The sequence below is a fragment of the Apostichopus japonicus genome, chromosome 4 (assembly GCF_037975245.1).
Source record: "Apostichopus japonicus isolate 1M-3 chromosome 4, ASM3797524v1, whole genome shotgun sequence".
In the NCBI taxonomy this organism is placed as follows: Eukaryota; Metazoa; Echinodermata; class Holothuroidea; order Aspidochirotida; family Stichopodidae; genus Apostichopus; species Apostichopus japonicus.
Window position 1 is genome coordinate 3467933 of NC_092564.1, and position 27258 is coordinate 3495190.

The 27258-nt window shown below is 34.9% G+C and overlaps 2 protein-coding genes across 8 annotated transcripts in view; one reads left to right on the top strand and one right to left on the bottom strand.

Moving 5' to 3' along the window:
• The window catches only part of LOC139966160 (thrombospondin type-1 domain-containing protein 7A-like), a 198940-nt gene extending 192373 nt beyond the window's left edge, over nucleotides 1-6567 (top strand). For all 6 annotated transcript variants that reach the window (XM_071968908.1, XM_071968909.1, XM_071968907.1 and 3 more), the window contains one exon: nucleotides 98-6567. In XM_071968908.1, the coding sequence (XP_071825009.1) occupies nucleotides 98-215 (118 nt within the window). In that variant the 3' untranslated portion in view covers nucleotides 216-6567. The remainder of the gene's footprint in view (nucleotides 1-97) is intronic.
• Nucleotides 6568-6776: 209 nt separating this feature from the next.
• On the bottom strand, nucleotides 6777-27225 carry LOC139966165 (uncharacterized). Of its 2 annotated transcripts, XM_071968916.1 has the most exons (18): nucleotides 26994-27225; nucleotides 23985-24063; nucleotides 22912-23029; nucleotides 21951-22022; nucleotides 21486-21557; nucleotides 20129-20200; nucleotides 19751-19822; nucleotides 19446-19517; nucleotides 18647-18799; nucleotides 18279-18347; nucleotides 17632-17697; nucleotides 17191-17259; nucleotides 16587-16646; nucleotides 15777-15940; nucleotides 15369-15398; nucleotides 12277-13901; nucleotides 9480-9606; nucleotides 6777-8621 (listed from the first exon to the last, which is right to left on the bottom strand). In XM_071968916.1, exons 2-18 carry the CDS (start codon nucleotides 24055-24057, stop codon nucleotides 8491-8493), a joined length of 3045 nt encoding a protein of 1014 aa, XP_071825017.1. In that variant the 5' UTR covers nucleotides 24058-24063; nucleotides 26994-27225; the 3' UTR covers nucleotides 6777-8490. The 2 variants fall into 2 exon arrangements, with proteins under 2 accessions (XP_071825017.1, XP_071825016.1); XM_071968915.1 differs by lacking the exon at nucleotides 15369-15398 and having other exon boundaries at nucleotides 15747-15940.
• Between the last annotated feature and the right edge of the window lie 33 nt (nucleotides 27226-27258).

Sequence of the window (27258 nt, forward strand, 5' to 3'; positions counted from 1 at the left end):
GTATTTATATTTTCATAACTTCCACTCCCAGAAACATGTCATAAGGCATTTCTAACAATGGTGTTGTGTTTTTTCTCACAATTTCTTGATCTTTTAGGAAGAAGACCAACAAGAAAAGCGACGACAAACTACCGCAGCCGCAATATCGTGACTACCAGAATAGTTTCTGGGACGAAAGTGCGAAGATGAAATACACGGGAGAAATTGACCTTTGACCTGTGCATTTGCCAGGAGAGACATGTTCTGTTCTTCTCAATGAATAATGATGTTGTTGTGTATATTACATTAATATACTGGATGATAGTCATCTGTGCGTGGCCCCCGACCGGGGAGTGGACGTCCCTTCCTGTTCGGACCAAGTTTGAACATGAAGATGACGTCTCTTCCTGTCCGGAACGTGTTTGGACAGGAAGGGGGCGCCCCTTCCTGTCCGGACGTTCGGACGAATCAACTTGGAATTTTGTATCCCGCTTTGTGGACCGATCACCCGCAGTGTTCTTTCAGCAAAGACTGTTGTAGAATAATTTACCTACAGTACGAATGGAATGATCCATTATGGTGCTATCAAACGTCATCCATCAATGGACAATAACGATTTCTAGTTTCATCTTGAAAAGCAACTTTTAGAATGTCAAGACCTTTTTCTAATGACCCTTGCCTTTTTAAAATTAAAATTAAAAAACTGGAAAAAAAAATATTAAGTGAAAAAGAGAAATTTTCTCTTTTTTTTTAAATAAAGAAACATAGGAATGATTTTTCTTTGGTAATTTAGCTGTTGTAAAAAGAGGGACAATCGCTTTCCAGTGTATTACCTAATATGAAAACAACTGATGGATGGTTTAGGTAAAGTGAAACCAACACAAGTTATTGGAAAACTTTCTTTCCAAAGGTGAATTCTTAAATCCTTAGTGGAATGTGAATGAAGATTGACAGCAAAATGAAACTGTTTTTGTAGTTTTAACAGCAATAGCATGTCTAATAAAGACAGTTTCTTCATCTCTTCCAAGAACATTTTCTAAAGGTTATTTCTTTCTTTCGTAACGAGTATAACCATAAAAGAGGCTGTTTTTTATAGGTATTTGTACCCAATCATATAATGAGTCATCATTAATATTATCATTCTTAAATTATTTGTTTGACTTTGGTAACCATCTCTATCATTTATTATAAGATGGGATACAAACTTGAGCTAACGTAGGATAATAATTTGATTTAATGAAAAAATGGATTATCTTGCCATTTGTTGGTGATAAAATCACAACAATATTTAGTATGATCTCTAGTTAGCTCAGTGGTTAACGCCGTTGCCTTTCAATCATAAGGTCCCCAGTTCGAATCACTCCAAAATTAATGTATGTAATCCAGTTACAGAGTTGTTGACAATTCATAATCATGGCCGTTAAATATGAATCTAAGAGACTGACTTCGGTCAGCTTGCGGCTTTGGTAAGCCAATGATGGCTTCTTCGTGAGTTCCTGCTTGCAGGAGGATCTAAAATACATACATATAATACATACATACATACATAAATCACAGAAGTAAAGGGTACCCTGGATTAGAAGTTGTCACTTTTTTTGGAGGAGAACTGGTGTCTGTAAGTAATAGAAGTAAAGTGCTCTGCTTTGCTTGATGTATTTTACCTTTATAAAATCATTGATGCTTGTTTACTCTCAGTTATAGAATAAAGTACTGACCTCTTTTTATAGTGATAGTCAATTTAGGAAATCAATGACATCTAATTCTGTATGTTGTACTATTGTGTGGTAATAGATCACAAAAGCTGGTTTCAGAAGTAAGAGAACTCTGGACTAATAGTAGAAAAATTTGGTAGGAAGTCACTGTCTGCTTGGAGCAATAATATGTTTATTGGGACATCAAGTAACAGCTAACTTCTCCTGGTAACAGAAGTATCCAGTTTTGTACAACTAGTAGTAATATTTGGTAGCTAGTCACTGTCAGCTTGGAGCAATATTAATCTGTTTGTTGGAACATCAATTAACAGCCAACTCCTCCTGGTAACAGAAGTACCCAGTTCTGTACTACTAGTAGTATTATTAGGTAGTAAGTCACTGTTAGTTTGGTTCTGTGGTCATTTTTACTTTATAGTTGAGACATCAATTAACAACTAACTCCTCTCAGTAACAGAGGTATCCAGCTCTGTAATCCTCAATGATAGATTGTTTCACACAGTAACCAAAGTATTACTATTTAACAGTTAATCATTTCTTTTATGAAATGCATTTCACAAACACTTTTACGTGTTTCTATTGTAATTGAAAAGATGAAACTTGCTGGTTTGTATGTTGAATGTGGTTTTGGGAAGTTTTTCTTCTTTTTCTAGAGAGCTAATGTTCTGTTAGACAAACTGAATGCTAGTTCTGCAATGAATTTCTTAACATTAAATATTGTAGATATTCAAAGTCATTGTTGAGGTACTTTTTGCAGATTATCCACTTTTCATAAAATATACATTACATTCTTTGATTAAAATAACAATTAGATAACATTAGACTTCAGTGTTTAGTATGTTTGGTGGAATGTCACCCAGTTTTAATGGGGGAGAGTTTGAAGAATATTCTTAAAAATGTGCTGTCCACACCCCCCCCAATCCCTCCCCTGCATAGTGTATACTTACATGTGTTATCACATTTCCAAGCTTTGAAAGTTCATCACTATCCATTGTCAATTAATTTCAGAAAATGATAAGCGTGGCACAAAGTGAAAAATATCTGTAAATAGTTGTTTCCGTTGAAATATTTCAAAGGGAAATGTTATGTCGTTACTGACTACAAGTTAAGAAAAAGCCTGCTGCATGCCACTTCAGAAATAAAAAAACATAATTGATTTATGATCTGTTTAATTTGAACCCCCCCCCCCAATGTACAGAATACATTAATTGAATATGTAATTTATCATGTTAAATTCATGACATTTTTGTTTTGGATTTCATTTTTGTATAAAAAAACAAGTGTTTGTGAGAAGTCTTTTTCTTCTCAGTTTGAATGTTTCCAGAAAAGAAAGATGTTGACTTTATTATATTTGTGGGCACTATTGGTGAAAATAACATTTTAAAACATGTGTCTGTTTGTGATTGGCTTGTTGTCAGATCAGGTGACATTGCTTTCAGTGCAAAGCGTTGTTACTCTGTCTGTATCTTGATGTATGTCTTCGGGAAATATTGCTGTAGAGTACGTAGTGAATTGAACATAGTACTGGTTTCAAAGGAATTATGAAAAAGCCTTGTTTCTTTATGTCCTATTGTAAAATTTTATTTGACTACCTGTGTGAAATTTAGACAAATTTGTGTGTTCCTTGATCTTCCTAGAGATTTCTTGTCGGGTTAGTGTCAGAGAGGTTATTTATGTGATAGCATATCAGTTTTTCACTTGATTTTATCATATTATCACAATTTATTATCATCATCCTTCATTATTTACCCACATTCTTTCAATTTACTGACTTTTTCGTCTGATAAACTATGCTATTATCCATCTTTAAATTTCAGTTTCCTACTACTTACTATTCACAAAGAAGAAAAGTATCTGAGTTCCTAGTTAATTTTTACTTTCCAATAAATTCAGAGTAAAGAAAAATGAATTATTTAAAAGCAGAAATTGATATCAGCTATTAGATTAACCAAGATTTGTTAGCAATGAAAGAAAAAAGGTAATAGGCGGACAAGATTATATATTGAAAAATACTGGATGTTTTCTTCAACACTGAACAACATGATGTAGTAATTGTAATCCTGTAATGACTCTCTATGCTATATGAATAATAGTACGGGAATATTAACAATACCATCAGCGTATAGTGAGGAAAGTCTTGTTCATATAAAATGTTTTGTTAAAAGGGAATCGAATCAGTTCAGCAAAAGGATAAAGAAACTGCTAGTTTTAAATATAGGACTAGAAGAAAACGATGAAGTTATGGTTATTGATGCTAATGAAACTGATTACATAACCACAAAATTATGGAAGAATCTTATTCCGAACTGTTCTATTAATGTTAGAGTTATTTAAAATTTAAAAAGCAAAAATACAATTTATTTAACATAGATGGGAAGAAATTTAATATGCTGAATAGTAGAAATAATGTTGAAAAACATCCTTCCTTATTTGAAAGAAGAACCACCATTTATCAATAACAATAGTACTTCAGATTTGTAATATTTAATTCAGTTATCGTTTCATTACTTTGATACAGAGTAAATTTTAAAATTAGTTAAACGTAGAAAATTAGTTGAATTGATAATTTTCAATATTTATTAGAGCGTAGTATTTAAAGTGTGTAGAAAGTATACAATTGTTCCTGTTATATCATAGAATTAATTTTAATTGAAATTCTGATGTCAAATGTTTGCTTCAATGTCCCAATCTCATAACACAACCAACAAGTGGACCCCATAATGTGTTGGAAATTTGGGCAATGCAAACAAAATTTTCTCCACCAGATTTTATTTTGAACTTTTCTAATTTATTAGTTGATTATAGAGGATTATGTATTACCAAAATTCCTGTGTTTTGTTGGCAATTTGAGCCATAATGTGATGACTGACATATCTCTCAACTTTGTAGAAATTCTTGTTATGTAAGATTTTACTATCATGGAAGATTCTTTGCTCTTGTAAGATATTTGCAGTTGTCTGAGAGGACAATTTGAGGTTCTGTAATGTTGTGTATTATGAGGGTACCTCATGAGGTATTCAATAGCTACACTTTATTGTTACAATAGTTATTTGCTTTATGCATCTGTAATCCTAACGAAAAAACAGGTCAACAGATATGAAGCTGTATCATACACAAGTTTTTATCTCCCTTCCCCTCAGCCCCCGATCCCTTTTTAAGATTCTACCACATTGCCCCTTCCTATAGAGTGTAAACTCAGATAAACATGTACCTCTTTGTGATTCGTGGTTTATCCTAACAAAGGTCAGAGTATTTTCCTCATCTGTTTTGCTGTTCATTGATTACAGTGTCCAATGTTTGGTGATAACCTATTAATTGAGCTGTTTATTATTTACAGTGTCCAATGTTTGGTGATAACCTATTAATTTAGCTGTTTATTGATAACAGTGTCCAATGTTTGGTGATAACCTATTAATTTAGCTGTTTATTAATAACAGTGTCCAATGTTTAGTGATAACTTATTAATTTAGCTGTTTATTAATTACAGTGTCCAATGTTTGGTGATAACCTATTAATGTAGCTGTTTATTAAATAAAGTGTCCAATGTTTGGTGATAACCTATTAATTTAGCTGTTTATTAATTACACTGTCCAATGTTTGGTGATAACCTATTAATTTAGCTGTTTATTAATTATACTGTCCAATGTTTGGTGATAACCTATTAATTTAGCTGTTTATTAATTACAGTGTCCAATGTTTGGTGATAACCTATTAATGTAGCTGTTTATTAATTACAGTGTCCAATGTTTGGTGATAACCTATTAATTTAGCTGTTTATTAATTACAGTGTCCAATGTTTGGTGATAACCTATTAATGTAGCTGTTTATTAAATAAAGTGTCCAATGTTTGGTGATAACCTATTAATTTAGCTGTTCATTAATTACATTAGTGTCCAAGGATTGGTGATAACCTAATAATTTAGCTGTTCATTAATTACAGTGTCCAATGTTTGGTGATAACCTATTAATTAAGCTGCTCATTAAACCAACACAGTGGGCAGTTCTTGGCTTGGCTTGTACAACATGTAATATTTGTAAATACAATTTCCAAAAAAGTTTGAATTTTTTATCAATCTTGCTTTAAAATTGCCTCCTTTGGCTTAAACGTGAATACAGTTATCTCACCTTTAGCATTAGAAATTTACTTAAACTTCTCTTTATATTATCCTCTCGTGTGTATCGCTCGATTAATATAGTTGGCATTTCTATGTGTGATGTTGTTTTAGTGATGTCATTCTCTAGTGCACTGGTCTATATACAATTCACTTCATATGTGCGTGTGACAATGTTTTATCCTTCCTTCCTCCTTCCTTTATGAATATTCATATTTGATCAGCTCTGCCATGCATGAATTTATGCAGCTCTTAGTGTAAATAAAACTACGCATACTTACGTAATGTGCTCACATATTGGGTATGCTGTTATGATAATATATAACTCTGTTTTCGTGTTTACATGAACATTATTTTCGTTAAAACTTTAGTTTTCCTTCTAGTTTTTCAGGCAATTTGGCGTACAGTTTGAGATGCAAAGTCCACTGGAGTGTATTTCTCATTGTATTACTTGACTGTTCTAATAATTAAGTCCTATTGTTTTGTCTTATGTTACTTGCAATTTTGAGTTACCCTGCCTCTTGCCATTTATTTTCCTTTCTTCTGTTATATTTGTACATTTCATTTTTGTTTTCATTTGATTTGTTTTTTTTATTTGATTGTGTAATCTTTTCCACTGTTCAATATTTGCTAGTCCTGTAAAGTGTGTACATGGCAACACGACTTGATTGCAATCGGTCTCCATGGTAACTGGAGTTTGTTCACAATACTGCAATGTTTTACAACTTGATGATGTAGGATAAATTAAAAATGATTCTTTCTTTTCATATGTTGTTTTTTCTTCATCTTTGCTTCCTTTTTGTAGTCACTGAAAGTTTTTTTTATGTAGATCAGGATTCAATAAAAACTTTAGAAGTACTCAAGTGGAACACCAAGGAGGACCAGATGGGGGTGGGGGGGGGTGAGGGAGGCAGAGGGATGGAGATATGTGTATGCTATTAATTCAAAAACTTGTTTTCTTACAAGGAACTATCCACACATTGACATAGAGGTAATGGGGTTGCTTAGATGGCTAGTTTGAGTGATGCAATAGGTAGTCACCATTCTTGCCTAGCTAACATTGAGCATAAAAAACATTAACACATGAATATACAAGTTCAGTTTATTTTGAGATCATTAATAACTGTCTTGACATTAGCAGACGTTATGTCGAAATTAACATTGATATACAAATGTTCATACTCTGTCAAATAACATAGACGTTTACACCATATCACAATGACATACATACAGTTCTTGGACATTCAGTAAAATATACATACATTTCATAATAATAACCATATTCATATGTCTGGTAATAAGTATTAAACAATAATATCCACCTGACCTTACATATAAGGGGTCTATTAAGACTGGATTTGGATCTGATCCGGATGGAAAGAAACAGGGTCTGCTTGTGTAGACTACTACTTCTCCCTAATACATGGCATGCTGTGACATCCATAGTGCATTTACCACTAATCTTAATACATCATGAACTCTATGCTGAAATTGTAGGACGTCTGCTCGGACTCAGTTTGATCTGAATCAAAATGGGTTAACATAAGACTTGATCGGAATTCCTCTGTTGGGATCCATATCTGGTGTTAACAGAACCTGATCAACATTTACATGCAGATGGTCTGTGTTCAGTTACATTACTCTATGTGGCCTCATAGGGGTACACATATAACATTTACATACATATGGTCTGTGTTCAGTTACATGACTCTATGTGGCCTCATAGGAGTATACTTATAACATTTACATACATATGGTCTGTGCTCAGTTACATGACTCTATATGGCCTCATAGGAGTATACTTTTAACATTAACATACAGATGGTCTGTGTTCAGTTACATTACTCTATGTGGCTTCATAGGAGTATACTTATAACATTTACATACAGATGGTCTGTGTTCAGTTACATTACTCTATGTGGCCTCATAGGAGTATACTTTTAACATTAACATACAGATGGTCTGTGTTCAGTTACATTACTCTATGTGGCTTCATAGGAGTATACTTATAACATTTACATACAGATGGTCTGTGTTCAGTTACATGACTCTATATGGCCTCATAGGAGTATACTTATAACATTTATACACAGATGGTCTGTGTTAAGTTACATTACTCTATGTGGCCTCATAGAGGTAAACTTATCCCATTAACTTACATATGGTCTGTGTTCAGTTACATTACTCACTTTAAAATAACGCCCTCATTTGGATCGGATTTGTAAGATTTCAAATCAAATATTGTTTAACAATCAAGGAATGTTCAAAACTAAAATATTTACATATGTCAATAACATCTCGTGTCAATGACACCAAACAGTAAATCATCCAACGTAAAAGTTTATTATTAAAAGTTAAAGATATGAAACTGAAATGACTCCCTTCCCCCACTCACCCACCCTTACCCAAAGAAAAATACAAATGTTAAAAAATATCACTATTATACTACCGTAATTACTCTGATTAATCTTCAGATATAAGACTCATAATATGTAGCACATAATCTGATCATAATATTTACAAGAAGGGTTACTGAGTTTGAAAACAAATCTTTAACAGAATGACCATCTTCAATCAAAAGTGAATTCCCCCCCCCCCCCCCCCGTATTACAATGATATCCACGGTTTACCTTTCTGCATGTCTCATGTACTGGTCCAACCTCTTTAACCGTTTCATGCATGTTCAGGATTCACACAATATTTTCACCACGCCGCCTATATCGTCGATGAAAGAGATAATACCAGCCCGCAGAGAAGAACAGAGTTACTTTCTTGGGAAATCTCTTCTTGATATTGACAATGGTTCGGAACACCAATTCACCTGGGAACGATATGATAAATATGATATGATATGATATTATCTATAGATGAATTATACATATAGGCCTCACTGTAGATTTAAATAATTTCATATCGATAAATTTGTAATAATATTCGTGTCTTCTAATATTCGTGATACAAGGCAGTTACGACCATGTGGCCATAGGCGTATGAGCCCAAATTGATTCGGGGGGGGGGGGGAGGGGCTGTAACGACTTGCCCGCAAAACATAATCAAAATTGTTAGCGCGCTCCGCGCGCGTTCGACATGCTAATGTACGTATCATATAGGCTTTTACATGAGTAATGGCGAATAAGTCGGGCAAGCTTAGAACTCAGTTATTTTAATGTCCAAGGAGATTTTTGTTAAACTATTGATTTCCTTTAGCTACATCATTTTAATTTATTTTCTTTCAGTAGGTGCCCAAAAAAATTATCAGAATATTGCTGGAATTTTCACAAAAATATTTGGCTGGGGGGGGGGGGGCTGTAGGCCCCCAGCCCCCGCCTCCTACGTCTATGCCTGTGACCCCAATTAAATCGAGAGTGCATTAATGTTTTATCACTCTGATAAGTGATGAGCCTATAATGCCTATGAGGAAGCTATGCCGTATGCTATAATAATCAACTCAACATGTTAATATGGTTCTTAAAGTCACGTGACTTGCAGTCCAATGTTCTGGCCTTCAGAGTCTTTGTGTGTCGTCATAACTTCATGACTTTCCATGTTACGATCAGTCAAATATAAAAATGTTACAACAAGCAAACCATGACAGGTGGTACATAAATGTTCTAAAACGAAAAATGTGAAATTTATTTGATGGATATTCTGCAGTATAGAGTACTCAGCATATACTTGCCAACGATCAGGAGTAAGACGGCAATATTTAATATGATTAAAATGCCGCCTTGGTTATGCTTTTTCCGAACATCTGTCTTGATTGACATTATCACAACATTGGTGAAAATCACTGCAAGAGAGAAGAGCTGAAGAAAGAAAACAATAAAGAGGTCATTATGTAGATTAGTTGGTGTTGTGTTCGTGAGGAGGTTGGGCTTTTTCAGCCAAGCCCACTGTTTCCTTCGCTACGTGCCGCTCTCATCAAATCATTAAATCTGACTGGTTTCCCTATTATATCCCATCAATTGGTCTATCAAATACAAATATTACACACAGAGAGGTCCCGTGATGTTGATGGGGAGCGTGCGTAGCCAGCTAGACAATGTATGTAGTTTAGATCCTCCTGCCAGCAGGAACTCGCGAAGAAGCCTCATTGGCTTATATCAAAGCCGCAAGCTGACCGAAGTCAGTCTCTTAGATTCATATTAAACGTCCATGATTATGAATTGTCAATTGTCAACAACTCTGTAACTGGACGACATACTTTAATCTTGGAGTGACTCGAACTGGGGATCTTATGATTGAAAGGCACCGGCGTTAACCACTGAGCTAACACTTCTTAACTTACACTCCAGTTAACACTCCACACGATCTCTGGCTGTAATATAGTGACAGAGGATTTAAACGGAACTGTCAAGGAGGGAATTGTGGGAGAAGGGCTTAAGAGGATCCAGAGTGTATAGGGTACCTGATAAGGTGCATCGAGACTTACCGTCTGTGTGTAATTCAGTCCTACAAACTTACCGGTAATATCACAAGGAAAACAGTATCTCTTGCTCCTTCGGTTTGCCACATTAATGATTGAACATTTCTTGCTTTAAGTAACCAAGGACGCGCGTTTGGAGGCTAAACTCGCTATGCGGGACCCATCGGCGAGGGACACATCATTATTAAGATGTGGACGGTCATTAAACCCTCGGCAGCTATGATTTTATTTTTGTTGTTGTTGAGAAGTGGATAAAACATTTGATTTTTGCTGTTCCTTGTTTTTAAATCGAGTACAACTTCTCAGCATGAAGAGCCAGTTTCGATTCATTACAAGCGGAAACTTTTAATTTCACCACAGGGACATGATAACAACCTAAGACGCATGTGCAGCTAGTCTTATCAAGATGAATATAGTAGCAACACATGGTTAAAATACAGATAATCAAAGGGTTGATTTATCAGTCATTATTCCAATAAGGGTGTGGAACGTGTTAGAGAAATGGCAACTTGTGAGTTTCTTAATTACATATACACCTCGTGTGATACTTTTTAAGAAAAAGTCACCCAGGAAAGAACCTGGGCACGAAAACCAAACTACCAAACGACTGATCCGCTCTCAACCCCAGTCCCCTTGCATCGGGACTGTGACTATGGATCATCGTCAGGTGTGCATCACCATTCCCGAAGGGAACAGATACACCTCGTGTGATTCAAAGAGCTGGTAATTGTCGCTTGCAGCGAGGTATGGTTATTCTTCAAGGTAATGCTGAAGCTTTGACAATCTAGATACTCTATGGTCAGACAATGACACGATATAAACAATACTTTGAATTGACTCTGTGTTTAGCTGACAACATTAAGCCTGTAACTAGCTCACTTTCGACATTAGGAACGACTGGAAAATCAAATCTATAGACAGTATAACAAATCATATAGCATTGTACGAGTCTTGGGGTGATCATGAGCAAATACTATGAATATGTCTGTAACTTTCTACATATTTTAAAACAATTTCCTCAGTGAAAAGAGGTCTGAAAGAAAAATGTTATCAAAACTTCATCTGGGATGATATGCGTTTGCTATAGAACTTCCCGGTCGTTGCAAATACATAAAATTCACTCCCTTTAATCGTTTAAAACCTTACCAGGAATTCCACAATGACATTCCAGAAGTTATGCAAATGTACCATAGTAATTGAATGTACTGGTTGGCCACTGCGTTGCAATAGACATTATGTATACAGGCGGCCATATTGTTATATATATCGTGTCGTACACGTAACAGCTGTCAATTTGTTCGGGAGACACAGCGGGTCAGACTCGTACAGTGGTTTTGTTTGTAACTAACATTATGTATGATTGTTGAATCCTATCTGTTCCCTTTGAAATGGAATGGTCATACACATCTGACTATGATCACATAGTAACATTCTCTATATGCAAGTGGAATGGGATTGAGAGTGGATCGGTAGTTTGGTTTTCTAGCCCATCATTTCTTTTAAGGGTAACTACACAGTACGATGAATCTACTATAATATTCATCAGGCATAGGCTATACCACATCGCTGCCGAATGTTATATGGTGGACTGCATGTCCAGTTCTATGGATTATGTACGCAGATATCGAGAACGTTAACATAGTATCCGGAACTTCAACAACGTTGTTATTGAGGTAAATACGTAAAACAAGTAAATCCGCGCTTCGTAACTTCGCTATGTGGAGAGAAACTAACAATATCAGGGCTTAGCATTCATTCTTAGGCATAGGCTACGTATAGTGTGATATACGCGCTCTTTTAGGGTTTTCCTGACCAACCAGACTTTTACTATTTAGACGTATAATAACGCGCCATTGTACGATCAGTTGGGAATAGTCAAATGATTCAAAATATTAAACGAATAACATTTGTCTCGGTCTGGTTCATCATGTTTCTACTTACACTGCCAGCCTTTAGTGTAAGAAATGGTTTCAGTCAGACTATATATACCTAACTTTATTGCTTACAATGGATACTACATGACGTCACAAATGGAACATTATTGCTTTACCTGTAGTCGCTGATCATAGGGACACTTCATTGGCATGTACCTAGCATGCAGGGTTAGGAACAAAACGGACACACAGATGGTCAGCGGAACAATTCGATAGTCCCATCCGTAAATAGTCAACAAAATGGTCTGTGAACACTTCCGTATCAGCTCTAGGATTTCCCAATACCAGAATTGACTTTTGTAGTTTTCACAAAGAAAATTGAGCCAAGTCGGAAAAGCAGGTGGGACATCACTGTAATCAACAACAAGCGGCATGTCCTCTTCAGTACCTGATTCTTCTGCTTCTGTAGAATTGTTATCATCAGTTAGTCGACGTTGAGTAGACCAACGCGAACAATGTTTCCACAAGAAACAAAAAAGTGTTGCTGGAAATGCGATGACGTATAACAGTGTAAAACAATACGCTGCTATATTGTACGAATGAAACGCTGATGTTTTACAGTCAATCCCATAGTCAGATCGTAGAAGACGTCTAGTTTCATTCTCTGTGGCATTGTCATGCAATGGAAATTCCTGGCATGCACTTGGATACATGTTGAAAATAACGGTGGATATACCCGGATACATGCAAAAGAAGAGTACAGTTACATACGTAAGAAGACGGTCCTTTAACTTCCTCAGTTTGGTAGATACCAATTGGGTTTCAGAAGGAAGATAGTTATACTTCAGGTAAGCTCGCTTAGCTTGATAGATAAGAGATGCGGAGCAAATGATGAAAATTGGCATAATTATACCAATAACGAATCGACCTTCAGGGTTTAATTCCAGATTTTCGAATAAGCACCTGGCGCCTGAAACGTCACGTATTATATTCAGTTCCATCAAAGATATCACAGTTCCCAAGGGTACGAGTGGGTCGGCCCAGCTGACGTCATGTAATGATTCTAGTAACTTTCCAACGATTTGATAGAATCCTAACAGGATTTTAGTCCTAGATATCAACACATTTACCACAGAACGCTTTTTGGTTGTGTTCTTTCGTTCCTTTTCAAATTGCCATGACAACAGCAAGAGCAGAGAAACACAAAGGAACACAAATACACTGGTCATAGCAATTAACATGATTTTCTTCGGGCAAGGTACGCAGAGATTGAGCGCACCATAGTAATTATTCTGACATTTAGCGCATAACCAGCCTTTATACCCTTTTTCACATCTGGTCGTTACATTCTGAAAGCCGTCGTTGATGCAACTTCTCTTTCTCAGACAAGGAAAAGCTTTCGGTATTATCCCATCATAACTATTGCTTGTCCCCTTGAACGAATGATCCAGCTTCTTCATATTGATCACGAAATGTCTGTAGTTACTCCTGCTAGCGTTGGCAAATTCCCAACTCCAGAAATAGCCAGGTAGAGGAAGTTTCACATCATGGGAGCAATTATATATGTTGTTGTCACAAGGAAAGCATTTCCCAAATCGATGTGTTCTTGTATGGTTAACTTTACAAAAGCAAGCCCTGTAACTGGCTGGGCGGCTTTTGTCGGTACCCTCTGGACATACTTCACACTGATCACTAGATACTCCTGCACCATTGCTCACCCATGTACCGCTGTTACATACTTTGCAAGCAATTTCACCGGGATTTCGAGCCGATACTCCAAAGTCATCCTGATAAAAGCCACCTATAATAAAAGAAATGTGAAGTTATCAGATATTACGCACGCAAATGAGTTTAATTTCAAAGAAAAGATCATAATTGTACTTCACTGATACTTTTGTCCGTTAAGGTAATCAAATATGCCACAAAGTCAAAGAATAGTCACAATATATAGCCTACCACAACTTCAACAAGCGTTCGCTGCCAACCCTCCAAATTATTTCTCCTAAGTGGGATATCGAACTGTCTATTTTAAGTTAATCGCAATGTCTTGAAATCATTTGAACATTTAGAATCACCAGTGAAGAATTTTTCATACCTGATAACAATTTTTAGCTGGCCGAAAGTTGGGGCCAATACTAGCTGATAGCTTGAAACATATAGAATGAAATTCAAACCACTGATCGCAATTGCCTAAATTGTTAAAATATATGTTTAAGATACCCCGCAATGCAAAAACATTAAAACACATATGGGTTTTTTATCCATCTTTAATTAGCTTTCATGTTACACATGTTCGCAAAACGTATTTCCTTTGGATAAAGCTTTTTTTCTGTAACTTTGACTAACCCATTTCAAATGTTTATACAATTTAGAGAATCTTCGCGGGCATTTGCAAATATTTTTCATATTCCGTTGATAACTATTAATGTGTTCTCATCGAGCAAAATATAGTTCAGGGAGAAATGTTGTTTTTGACATGTCAAAAGGAGCATAGTTTATGAAATTTGCATTAAATTTCTACTTGCCGTTGAATTGTACACGTTTATACTGTATGACACTTTGAGTAATAACAATTAATATAAAACCAACATATATCTTCTAAGTTTGAAATAATGTACGAATCTGCATGCATTATGATATATATATATCACGTGTGGAACTTCCATTTCTTCCTGACTCTGTCATTCTACATAAGCGTTCTCGGCTTTGTGAACCACCACCGAGTTACACGTGCAACAATGTGCGCCAATTATAAAATGATGCGGCCCCATATCTCTATACCTCAATAGTGAGACTCAATTCACAATACGATTATAAGTGTAGCAGTTATATTCTGATAGGTGTACAATTCTCAAAAGAGCAGACAAAATTACAGGTTTTACCAATTCATTATCGAAGAGAAATGTTTGATGCCATCGTCTATCTTTCCCTTGATAGAGGGCGTGCGTGTTTAAAGATAGGCAATCCTACTTATCATCATTTAATGTGAGCCCATGTGTGACTTTGTAACAACATACTTTATCTTATAAAAGTTCAAGCGTAATCAAATAGTGCTGTGAATATTTGATAGTTGGCCTATTTAAAGTGGATGTAACCTTTTACCTGCTGGACATTTCTGGCATCCCTGTTTACCTGTATATATAACCTATTACTTGCTGGACAATTCTGGCATCCCTGTTTACCTTTAACCTACTACCTATAACCTATTACCTGCTTGACAATTCTGGCATCCCTGCATACCTATAACCTGTTACGTATAGCCTATTACCTGCTGGACATTTCTGGCATCCTTGTTTACCTATATAACCTATTACTTGCTGGACAATGCTGGCATCCCTGTTTACCTTTAACCTGCTACCTATAACCTATTACCTGCTTGACAAGTTCTGGCAACCCTGTATACCTTTAACCTATTACCTATAACCTATTACCTGCTTGACAATTCTGGCATCCCTGTTTACCTATATAAGGCTATTACTTGCTTGACAATTCTGGCATCCCTGTTTACCTTTAACCTGCTACCTATTACCTGCTTGACAATTCTGGCATCCCTGTTTACCTTTAACCTATAACATACAACCTATTACTTGCTTGACAAGTTCTGGCATCCCTGTATACCTATAACCTGTTACGTATAGCCTATTACCTTCTGGACATTGCTGGCATCCTTGTTTACCGTCGGCATAGAATCCTTTACTGCATGTTGTACAACTACTGTTGCTGCAATTGAAACCTTCCTTTTTCAAAATATCGAGTATGTCTATCTCTTTCGGAGTATTATATGAACGGAGGTCCGATGCATCCAGTTTAATGGTTGGAAGAAGCTCATTGGAACATATGCTAGATGGAGTAAACAAAGGAAATAACCATGCTCTATAAATTAATATCAAATATTTATTACATCGTCATGCAGTGTCCACAATTTGAGCATTGTTAGTTGGCAGGAATTCAAAGCTGTACACAATTGTAGGCTGATATCCATCATTCAGTCATGCGCCCACCTCATTAAAACATAAAATAAAAAAGCCCTAACCTCTTGGTACACTAGCATACACTTAACACGTGTTCACAAATCACAACCAAACCTGGATTTCATTCAAAAGAGTTCTCAACGTATAGGCTGTGACCGAGAATGACCATAGTCAATGATATGCATCTCCAAACTATATGGTATATATACTAATGATGCAATCAACGATAGTATAACCCTTCGTACTATGTTTGCCTTCCGTAGCTCTTATACGAACTTACCATTTCAATATATTACTTACACACTGACCAAGTGGTTGCTCGAATCCTCTCACATATATTCTTTTAGAATCTGCGGGAAGCACAATCCAGGCTTCACCTGTCAACTGACATTCCAATATATACAGGCACGCGCAAATCGACACAGGCGCATGACCACTGTCGAAAATCCTATCCACTATGGAGCGGTGCTGGGAGAGGGGGTGGGGGGGGGGGTAATAGAGGGAGATAAACTTACATGTGTATTTTCTTGTTATCTATTAGAGGAAGAGTGTCTAAGAATTCGCAATTGAGAACACTGTGGAAGTGAAATAAATAAAAACTATGGTAACAATACGTTTAGTTTAAATTATTAGTTATGCAACAATCAGTAAAGATATATCACAACTAATACGCGATAGAAGGGAAGGCAAGGTAGAGGGGATGTTTTCCTTTTCGAATTGGTTATTTTACCGTCAGTAAATTTCATTTCATATCCCCCAGTCCGCCGATTGATACAATACAGATTTTATATTGTTGAAAGGTTTGTATTCTTATCTGATTTAAAACCCTTTGCGAGCACATTCTTTGCTCTGGCAAACTTCTTTATAATTTTCATCCAGTTTTTTTTTCTCTTAATGAGTTTCTTTTCTATATATATTTGCCTTTGAGTAATGGTTTTACAATGTTTAATATGTATTGCTAGATGAATGAACTAACCAATATGAGTGGGTTTAAAATAGCAAACATTATGTGCGTATCCTAATTGACAACATATAACGAACAAATTAAACGAAACAAATGTTACATATGGGCTAATGAAATAAACTTAAGAATTTAACAATAAGAAAGCTTGCATTTACATTTCTGCTTGCAATAAACCGTCAAATATTGTGCCGCTTAAATTCTTTATCTTGTTGTCATGGAGATATCTGAAATGAAAATCAATATACACATTTCATACATATAATTCAGATCAACCACATAAAGCTAAAGTAAGCTCGCAGGAGTTGTAGAAAGTTTTCAAAATGATAACCTTTTTTTTTTCACAATGTCTATTTTCAGAGACTATTCAGAGACTAAGTGACAAGTAACAGCAACATATTTTGAATTAAATTATCACATCCAACAAATGTAGTGAATATGGGGCAAATTACCTATGTGTCCGTAGGGAGTGCTTTAAAGGGATATTCCAGACATATTGCAAATCGTGAAGGCAAAATTATCTCCAAGCTAAGTTTTGTGAACACATATCAAGGCTAGAATTATTACTGTAGCTATCCTCCAACACAATTACGACTTACAATTCTCTAGCAGATTTTGGAAACGGTGAACCATTCAGATGAGTAAGATTGTTGCCAAAAAGGAATCTGCGAAAGCACAATTCAGAAATAATATGAATACATTTGCCGGGCTGAACTTTCGATCCACATTTATATTTAAATGTCGTTCGAAAGATATATTCCATATCGACATTTATTATTTAAAAAACTGAACGTACTTAAGATGGAAATGTCCCAACAGCATATCTATGCAAAATTTGCTTTATGATAAATAGTTCTGGGAGCACGTTGTTAAATGGTGTCACAGATATTTAACAAACACGTTCTTACATGTATGGAACCGATATGTTGTGGCGAACTCAACACAAGGTGTGGCTTAACTCCATTACCGAGACAAGAAAATCTTTGCATTAGTGATTAATATTTCAACAACTTCATAGATGCAAACGTTTTCATGGAATTAAGCCTTCCGTGCGCAATGAGGGTAGGCCTGTAACCCTATTAATAAGGAAAGAAAAGCTAAATAATGTAAGGACAAGCGAATTAAAGAACGGAACAAACAGAGTACTAAAACGAGAAAAAAGGCAAGAGAGTTAAAGTTTACGATGTCAAGTAAACAATATCAAGATCGACAGAAGAATAAATGTTATTTTGGTAAAATTCCTTACATGCTGATATTCTTCAATCCAACAAAAGCGAAGTTCTGTAGAGTACTTATGCGATTGTTGAACAAACATCTGTGAATTATATAATCATAGCTCATTAGTTAGTTGGTTAGTGAAAGTAACTTTTAATATTTAAGTCCCTGAACATTTACAGAATGACGTGTAATATCATTTACGTTGAAAAGTTGCAGCGCACTACTGACTTTGGAGTACAGTCCTGCTTAGCGTAACGGTTATATTTTCACTTTGGGAACATTATTTACACTTCCTTAAAAACGCTCATGAAATTGTTATCATACCTACTTTTTGGATGTTTATAAGCCTACAATATACACATAAGATTGATGCAGAGGAGAATATGCCTGACTCACAAGTATCTAAGATTCTGAAGATAATCAAACGTGTTATTATAAATAACAGTGAGGTTATTTCTCTGTAGAAGTAATATCTTTAATTTGTGTTGAAGAGATCCATTTCCAAATGATTGCTGATGAATGTTGCTGATATTGTTTCGCGATAAATCCCTGCAAAAAGAATAAATGAAACATTGAGAGGCGTATTCAAAATATGTAAACTGTGTCTAAGTTTCATGTTTGAAGAAGACGTACATTACATTGCGGTACCGTCTAAGTAGACTGATTGCAATTTAAAATTTAAAACATCACATGGCTAATTGAAAAATGTTATTTTCTAAACTTGAAGTTTGTTTCAATGAGCATTTTCACCTTGATTCGCATTGTATCATTTGGCAGGTATTGGAATCTGTGATAACGCTTGCATAATGGTATTCTATTGAATATAAAGTGAGATTTTGAATATGAAATACACCGAATAAATGTGAACTGCATTAATATTCTATAGTTTGCTCTCTACAAGACTGGTACGAATAGATTTATCACAATTGACCGTATATTTATTTCAAGTCGTATTTCACTCGGAATTTTAAGATGTTTAGTCATTTGTTTCATATCTGCTATCCGTTAACTTGGCATGATATTCAATATTTTTGTCCAGACGGAGATATATCGTTAGTTTATAGAACATATACGTGATATGTAAACAAACAAATAATACATATCCTTGTTTTAAAGTGGCTGTTGTCAGTAATTCATGTATTCTCTGTTACTCAGAACGTTCACACGGTGTTATGCTACATTACTTGATACTTACAGGGCGTAGTCTATTTGCAAGTTGCTGAATAAGTCTGGTTGAAGCTCAGTAATGTTATTTTGGGAGAGCAATCTGAACGAGAAAATGAATTAAGCTCTCAAGGTAAGCTCAAAAGGTGACGTAAATTTAAAAAGAATACATTGAATAACGTGAATCGTATTAAATCAAATTTTAATAGTTTAAATATTAGAAAGTGTCACATTTTGTCGCATTTAACTACGACTTTTGAAGCTGTTATGAGTATGATACATTCGGAAAGATTCATTTAACGAAATACGATTTGTTTATTAGTACTGTATACTCACAGGTAACGAACAACCTTCAAACTTCCAAAAGAGGCTGGGTTGATTGATGTCAATCCAGTTTTGGAAAGACCCCTGAAATGTAAGACAGATATCGTTACTTTCCATTAAAATACAAAACTGGGTATTCATTGTGGATGACCAACTTGTATTTATCCGAATCCACCATATTGTTTTGCTCATAAATGTAAGTAAACGTCAACATAAACAAACACACAAGGATCTAAATGTATGCAAATTTCGAGTTCGTTACTTACTCAACCTATAACTTTAGGTAAAATCGGCAGCATAGTTAATTGGGCGGAATTATTCCAACAACAAATCAGTCTTAGTAAGTAATGGATATAAAATGAAACGTCGTTAAATTAAAAGTGTACTTACAGAAGTGTTAAGTTTGGCAATACATGACTCAATGTATTTAATAACAACAGGTTCTTGTTGAAGCTGAACATTCTGTCCAAAAGATTCAAAGGAGCAACATTGAAAACTTATTTCGCTCGATTAAATTATCTAGTAGTTAAAGTAAAGCCCTTTCTACAATTATCAACGTGAGATAATGGAATGTACAGATTGTGATAGGCCTACGTTTAACGACAAAGTAAGGCACTGAATGTGTGACAAGGCACCCAAGCCGAAAAGGTGTGAGCTTATATTTGTTCTTAACGTGTAGCATATTATGCATTTATATGCCAGGGTGTTATAACACACTAACACGTGTTATGTTTTGGGAGCATGCGAGAGCTAGATATGTTAAAGATACAATACAGTAAATCGTCTTATATATATATATATTTTTTTTTTTATAATTTTTTTTTATATATTTTTTTATATTTTTATATAATATAAAATATTTTTATATTTTATATTTTTTATATTTTTTATATTTTTTATATTTTTTATATTTTTATATATTAACACAGGCCGCAATAAAATGTGCCCCTAGCATAACACGTGTTATCATGTTATAACACAGATGCATATAAATGCGCAATATATTCAAGTCGAAAACGCTATTATAAGCAACTGTACAATTCGGTTCGGGTGCACATGGAGAAGAGGGTAATCCTTCTTGGACACAGATGATGAGACGAGAGGACGATGGTCGTCACGGTCGTTTTTTATGATAAAATATACTTTACTATTCTTTCCAAAAATTGTGTTCTTTGGGATACAATAACTCAACTAGAAAGGGATTTAAAAGTGAACAAAATAAACAGCAACATACATTTTATCATAACATAGTGCTTAATCTTTACCTAATTTTGATGCAAATTTTTAGAATGTTACTGGTATGGTTCTGTGTATAGCTAAACCACCAATTATATGACACAAAGGTGAATCTATTTCTGTGGAATGATCTTGGTGCGAAAAGGTATTTCGTACTACACCTAAATATATGTTGAAATGTGAAGATTCCAGTTGGTTATCTAAAGGGGAATATTCTTTTATAAAACAACGTGAAGACATCCTACTGGGACTGTGAAACTGACGGTATCTTTTATTTGACCATTTTTATTATATTTCTTCTTGTGGTAGCTGGACTTTCCTGCGTGTACACTTATAGGCCATAAAAAAGAACTCTAGTGTTATATTAATAATAAAAGATTATTATTATTATTTTATAAAAGATTATTATTATTATTTTATATACGTAACGTAACTGCTCTCTAAATATGGCGTCAAGAAACCTAACGGCCAATCAAACAAATCAAAACAATTCTCATTACAATGTACTTACAACGTTGTGAGCTGAGGTTTATTGAAGACCAAGTCGCATGGAAGACACGTTATTTCATTGTGGGAAAGGTCTCTACATAGTTAATGATAAAAATTACCGGGAAAGTGTAAGTATGAAAACAATTTATCTATATCTATATTAAAACTAAACGATTTAAATCTATTAGATCCACTCCTGAAGCTATATAGACTACGCCATAAAGGTCTACATTATATTGCATTTACACTAATGCTAATTACCATATATATATATATATATATATATATATATATATATATATATATATATATATATAAATTTATGGATTTTTAAGCTGAATATCAAATGTTGAAATCACGTACTCCGATCTACCTAATTTGTATTCTTCAAACCAGATAAAACTCTCTCTCTAATTTAATCTTATTATGAAACTTTTAATGATCCGATGGAATATTAAATACAGAAGCAATTCAGCGATATACTTACAGTGTTCTGAGCCGATTCTTTCCGAAGAATAAGAGGCTAGGAATACTACTTATGTTATTGTGGGAAAGGTCCCTGCACGGAAAATGATGGAAGGAACGTAAATGAATAATTATAAAACATTTCAATTTATATCTTTATTAAAACTACATGGTAACAAGATGAATAGAAATTACCTAAGGACTTGGCAGAATAAAAATGTTACCACAAATTATGTTTCCATATATGATATGGTTACGATCTTTAGCCTTCTATTTTCGTAAACGTGAAAACTTGTTATCCAAATTTAAATTGAAAACAAATGACCTTTTTATACAAACAATCAGTATCTACAATAAGTCCAGTGTATATGTCGCGTATCAAAGAACTCGCACTGAATGGTTGGTACATCAACTACTGTTCATGTCCCATAACCGTGCATCAGTAAGTACTACTTTGTGTTCCTAACATGAGAAACATGTGTTACAGGACATGAACAGTACTTAATGTTCGAGCCATGAGTATTGGGTAGTTTACAAATTATAGGCTAGACCCGGACGCAAAAGGGAAACGAGTCACAAAACTACAACTTTCCCATTCCCATTTTGAACGAGCTATCATCACTTCGCGCGTTATACCATCGTTCTAACATTGTGCGGCACGTAAACATATAAGCCGGTCAAAAAAGTCACCTTCGCAAAAGAGTAGAATACATCAGAAGTCACATGATCAAAGGAGTTCAAGGTTAACTTGGCCAACCGATGTACGTAATAAAATGACCTAAATACTTGGTCAACTTGTATCAAGTTTCACGCCAAGGATATTCCGTTAACCAAAGTTAATTGATTAACATTAAGTAACAATTAGTACAAACAAATTGTTCTTTTGGGTCTTTTCATGATAAAGATAGCTGAAACTGTTTTACCCACGATGAAGTACAAAGAAGATGAATTAAACAAGTGAATATCTTGCAATGGATACTTACAATGAAGTCATATTGGATATATTAGGCAGGAAGGAGGGACATTCCTGCAAGTTCCGATATGAACAATTCACCATAATGTTGCTTCCCTCGTATGTATAATGACATATGTTGAGATCATCTAGTGAGAAAAACAACATGTTCAATGATATTAAACTGATGAAATACAGTAAACAAATGGTTACGGTATAAATCGTACTGATAAATAAAAGGAAAGGACCGTTATATTAAGTAATATCCGAGCAATCCCTTCAAAATCCCGCCAGTTTTCCCTCCCTCGTATAAACGTTATTATCAGGAGTGTTAGCTCAGTTAACGCCGGTACCTTTCAATCAAAAGGTCCCGAGTTCGAGTCACTTCAAGATTAATGTATGTCGTCCAGTTACAAGAGTTGTCGACAATTGACAATTCATAGTCATGGACGTTAAATATAAATCTAAGAGACTGACTTAGGTCTGCTTGCGGCTTTGATTAGCCAATGATGGCTTCTTCGCGAGTTCCTGTTAGCAGGGGCATCTAAAATACAATATACAAATACATATCAGAATCCATCTTTTGGGGTGGATCGAACGAGAACTACATAGATTTTCAGACTTAAAATTGTGTCAGAATTACGCACTATATGTATTCGATACCCTACCAAAATATCGACAATGTACCAAAACATATTGAACATCTAAAGACACAATCTACTGATATAATTACTACGCTTTAACTTTGAACATGTCAAGTACAATATCCTGAGAGAAAGTACCTTGTAATGTGTAAAATGTACAAATTCATTGGCGGCTACAAAGTATAACCATTACATAAACGGTGATCACAGAGACGATGAAATACCAACAGTAACAACACTTACAATGTCAGAAGCAAATGTTATTCATACACAATATAAAATAGTGACATTTCTAAAAATAATTAATACCCAATAAACTTGCAATGTCCACAAAATCTGCAAATCGTTAACCGATATAGAACTCATCATGGTCGTATATGGGTCAATAGCTTTGCCTTATAATTGAAATGATACATATTTGATTTGCTCATTAATGAATCAACTATATCGTTTTAATTACCTTCCTTGTATCCTGAGAAAGCTGCTGCTGCTGAAATTAGTAACGAAATCGCTAAGAACACCAAAAGACGCATCTTAAGCTTCACAAAAACAAGAAGAGAAGGATAAAAATTACTCATGTTCCGTATACCACGCAGCAGACATGAGTATTCATATCATAAAAGATAAAAAATTATATATATAAATATGAACTATTCATTTGCTTTATCCTATTTCCCACTTTCTATACCTTTGCTGGTAAAGTGCAATAAGTGATATACCATGGTTTGATTGCCACAACTGCCAAATATTAACAAGCCCTTAGAATCGAACGTGGACTGAATGATTCGATTCGTATACGCATTAAACAACATAAACGTTTTAATCTTTTTTCATCCTAGCCTCAAATGCCTCCTTTATTTGTGATGTTATTCACGATCAGTGAACTTTGATCATATTTCTATAGTATCAACATAACCTTCCTGAAGTATATCGAAAGTAAATTTATATCAGTGCTACTGCAGGAAAGTTAAAAGTGATTGCACTTGGCTATGATCCAAATATTTGTATAATACAAGTCATTCCTATGCGTCACATCGAATTCTATAATGCATTATAGTTTTTTTTTCGAGTAAACAATCTTTGGTTTGGAGTTATGATTATTATTAAATTCGGCATTATAGGCAAAGCGAAATTTGGCTCACATCATGACGGTGTGAAAATTACGGCACCTATATCACATTTCCTGACCATTCGTGTCAACTCTATATCGACAAACCTGTCAATCAGTACTTGATATCTTTTGGTCAGTACTTTTTTATGATAATGGAAGTCCTGGAAAGTCCAGTATGCTCCCCCTGCTTTATAATATTTGATATTATAATTGCTTAGATGAGTTATTGTCACCAATAGATGTGACTATGATAAGAAAGCATAAACTAAAAATGACTTATATGATTATCTTTTTCAAATGTGTAAATGCAGTCTTCTAATCATGCTACTCATTCAATAAAGTTCAATTGAATACTAATATCGACTTAGTCAGTCTTAATCTTAACCTATTATTAGGTTCTGTTTATAACATCAAAAGTGGCCACGCAGCATATTAAGTGCTATATATTTATAATTATCACATTCATATAGTTGTCTATTTAATGATTACGACAACTTTAACAATTAATTTATTAAACAATCCTCGATGAACTTTCGGTTAGAGACAATAAACTTACAGTTGTATCGAGGTCATTTTTAACTCAAATACTGTACATTGAACCTGCATGACGAATTGACATTTTTCATAGTGAACTGATGTAACCAAATGCGATGAAATTGTAGCTTACTAATAATTATTCTGAAATAATGATTCGTAGCATAAAAGCAAAATACTAACTTAAAGCTTTAACGAATTAATAGAACCCAATGAATGCTGCTTTACTATTTTATATACACAAATGGCCTGATGTTTCCTGGTAGGATGATCCTGGTAGGATCTTGTTTAAGGCTTGAATCATTGAACAATTAATCGAAACGGAAAGGAATTAGAGGAAAGGAAGGAGGGAGGGGATAAACTTTGCAGAGGGTTCTGACAACGAGAGTTAATTATTAATAGAGGTAATAAAGTGGTTGGGGAGGGGGGGGGGGTTGGTGAGGAAGACAGGCATACAACATGCAAGTATACACGGACATGGTATAAGGAGGATAGCTGGTGTGAAAGGATATGGTTGGGCAGGGGAAGGGAGTGTGGGGAAGGGGGTTATACATTTCTTTCTTACGTGTTGAGACCATAGTTTTGAATTGTTCGATGTGGCTGCACCCACAATCGTTCCCTACTAAGGAAAACTGTACCAGGGCAATAACCTAAAACTTCAACGACTTGTAGAACAATGTTTAATATAGTGCGGTTTGGAAGGTGGCATACAATATGGTTTCTAAACAGATTTGTTTTCTCTCCATCGTTTATCTTTTGTTTGGCTTCATAATTATGAAAACCATTAACTAACGATATAACTTTCCTTAAAAAATGGAAATAAGTTTGTGGCTCTTCATTTATGCATGACTTTACATAAGGGCCGGCCATCATATTTGCATGTGCAGCGTACATGGCCCTCTTAACAATACTGCAAGTAATATCAATAACTCGTTCAGTAAAACTGCGACCTATAATGATTATTGAAGTTCCATTCTGAGAATCCGTTTGAAATCTATTAAACTAATTTCCACCCAATAATCTTGCATGTAATGCTGGTTTCTATAGTCGAATTTGGTACATATCTTGCGGTAAATCAATATAAGTACGTGTAAAATAATAGCTTCCAGTTTGATAAATTTATTCCGAAGTTATTATATTCATTGAAACGGTGACCGAGAATGCTATCAAGACATGGAAATGATGATTTCCAAATCATCTTATTGATAACATTTAGTGTTCGAAGATGAGGAGGGATGAGAGCACTAGCGCTCCATTGTAGTAACCTTTCACTTCTTTTGCTGCAAATGTATGTCTTTTCAATAATTAATCTTCAGTAACATGTACATACTCAATTACTTGTTAAAAATAACTTATTGCTGCCGACGTTTTCATTACGCACGAGGTCTACAGTTAGAAAGAAAAAAGCCGTAGCAACGCTTTAATCATTGTCCAAAGAAGATTAATTTTAAGCACAATAGGCCTTAACTAGTTATGTTCAGACACGGACACACTTTTAAAGGGAAACGAACACAGTTTATGTGTTGTCGATACATGATGATTACATGCAACAGTGAAATGACTACATTAGTAAGAGGCAATATTTATATACGTTTTAAGCGGAAGAAGTTGTGAAGTGTTCTCTGTGACCGATGGAGGTTCTTGGTTTCACAAGATCTTATGTGTGCTGGGACTTTGGAATGAGAGAGTTCGTTATACATAAAAGTCGTCTTTATATACATGTGCAAAGGCTGCAAGGTTAGGTAAAGTGGTATGACAGAAAGTCATACAACTAATTAGAAGATATTAGAAACAGAATACATCCAAATAATTCTTTAAGCCTACCTCCTTTTGTGATCCGTTGTAAGTATCCAATTATTCCAGTCGCCTTTTGGTCATAAATGATGGAATTTCTCTCTTTCTTCAAAGGTTGTTCTGATTTCCTATATAACCCATGAATAAGTATATAGGACGTATCGTCTATGATTTCACACTATAGTGTAATTGCCTCCTGACAAGATGAAGGTTTATATTTCCGTCTATTTTACACTTGAAATGGGTCATCAGTAAACGAAACTGCAAGCTGCTTTCACAGGAGAGCAAATGCAAG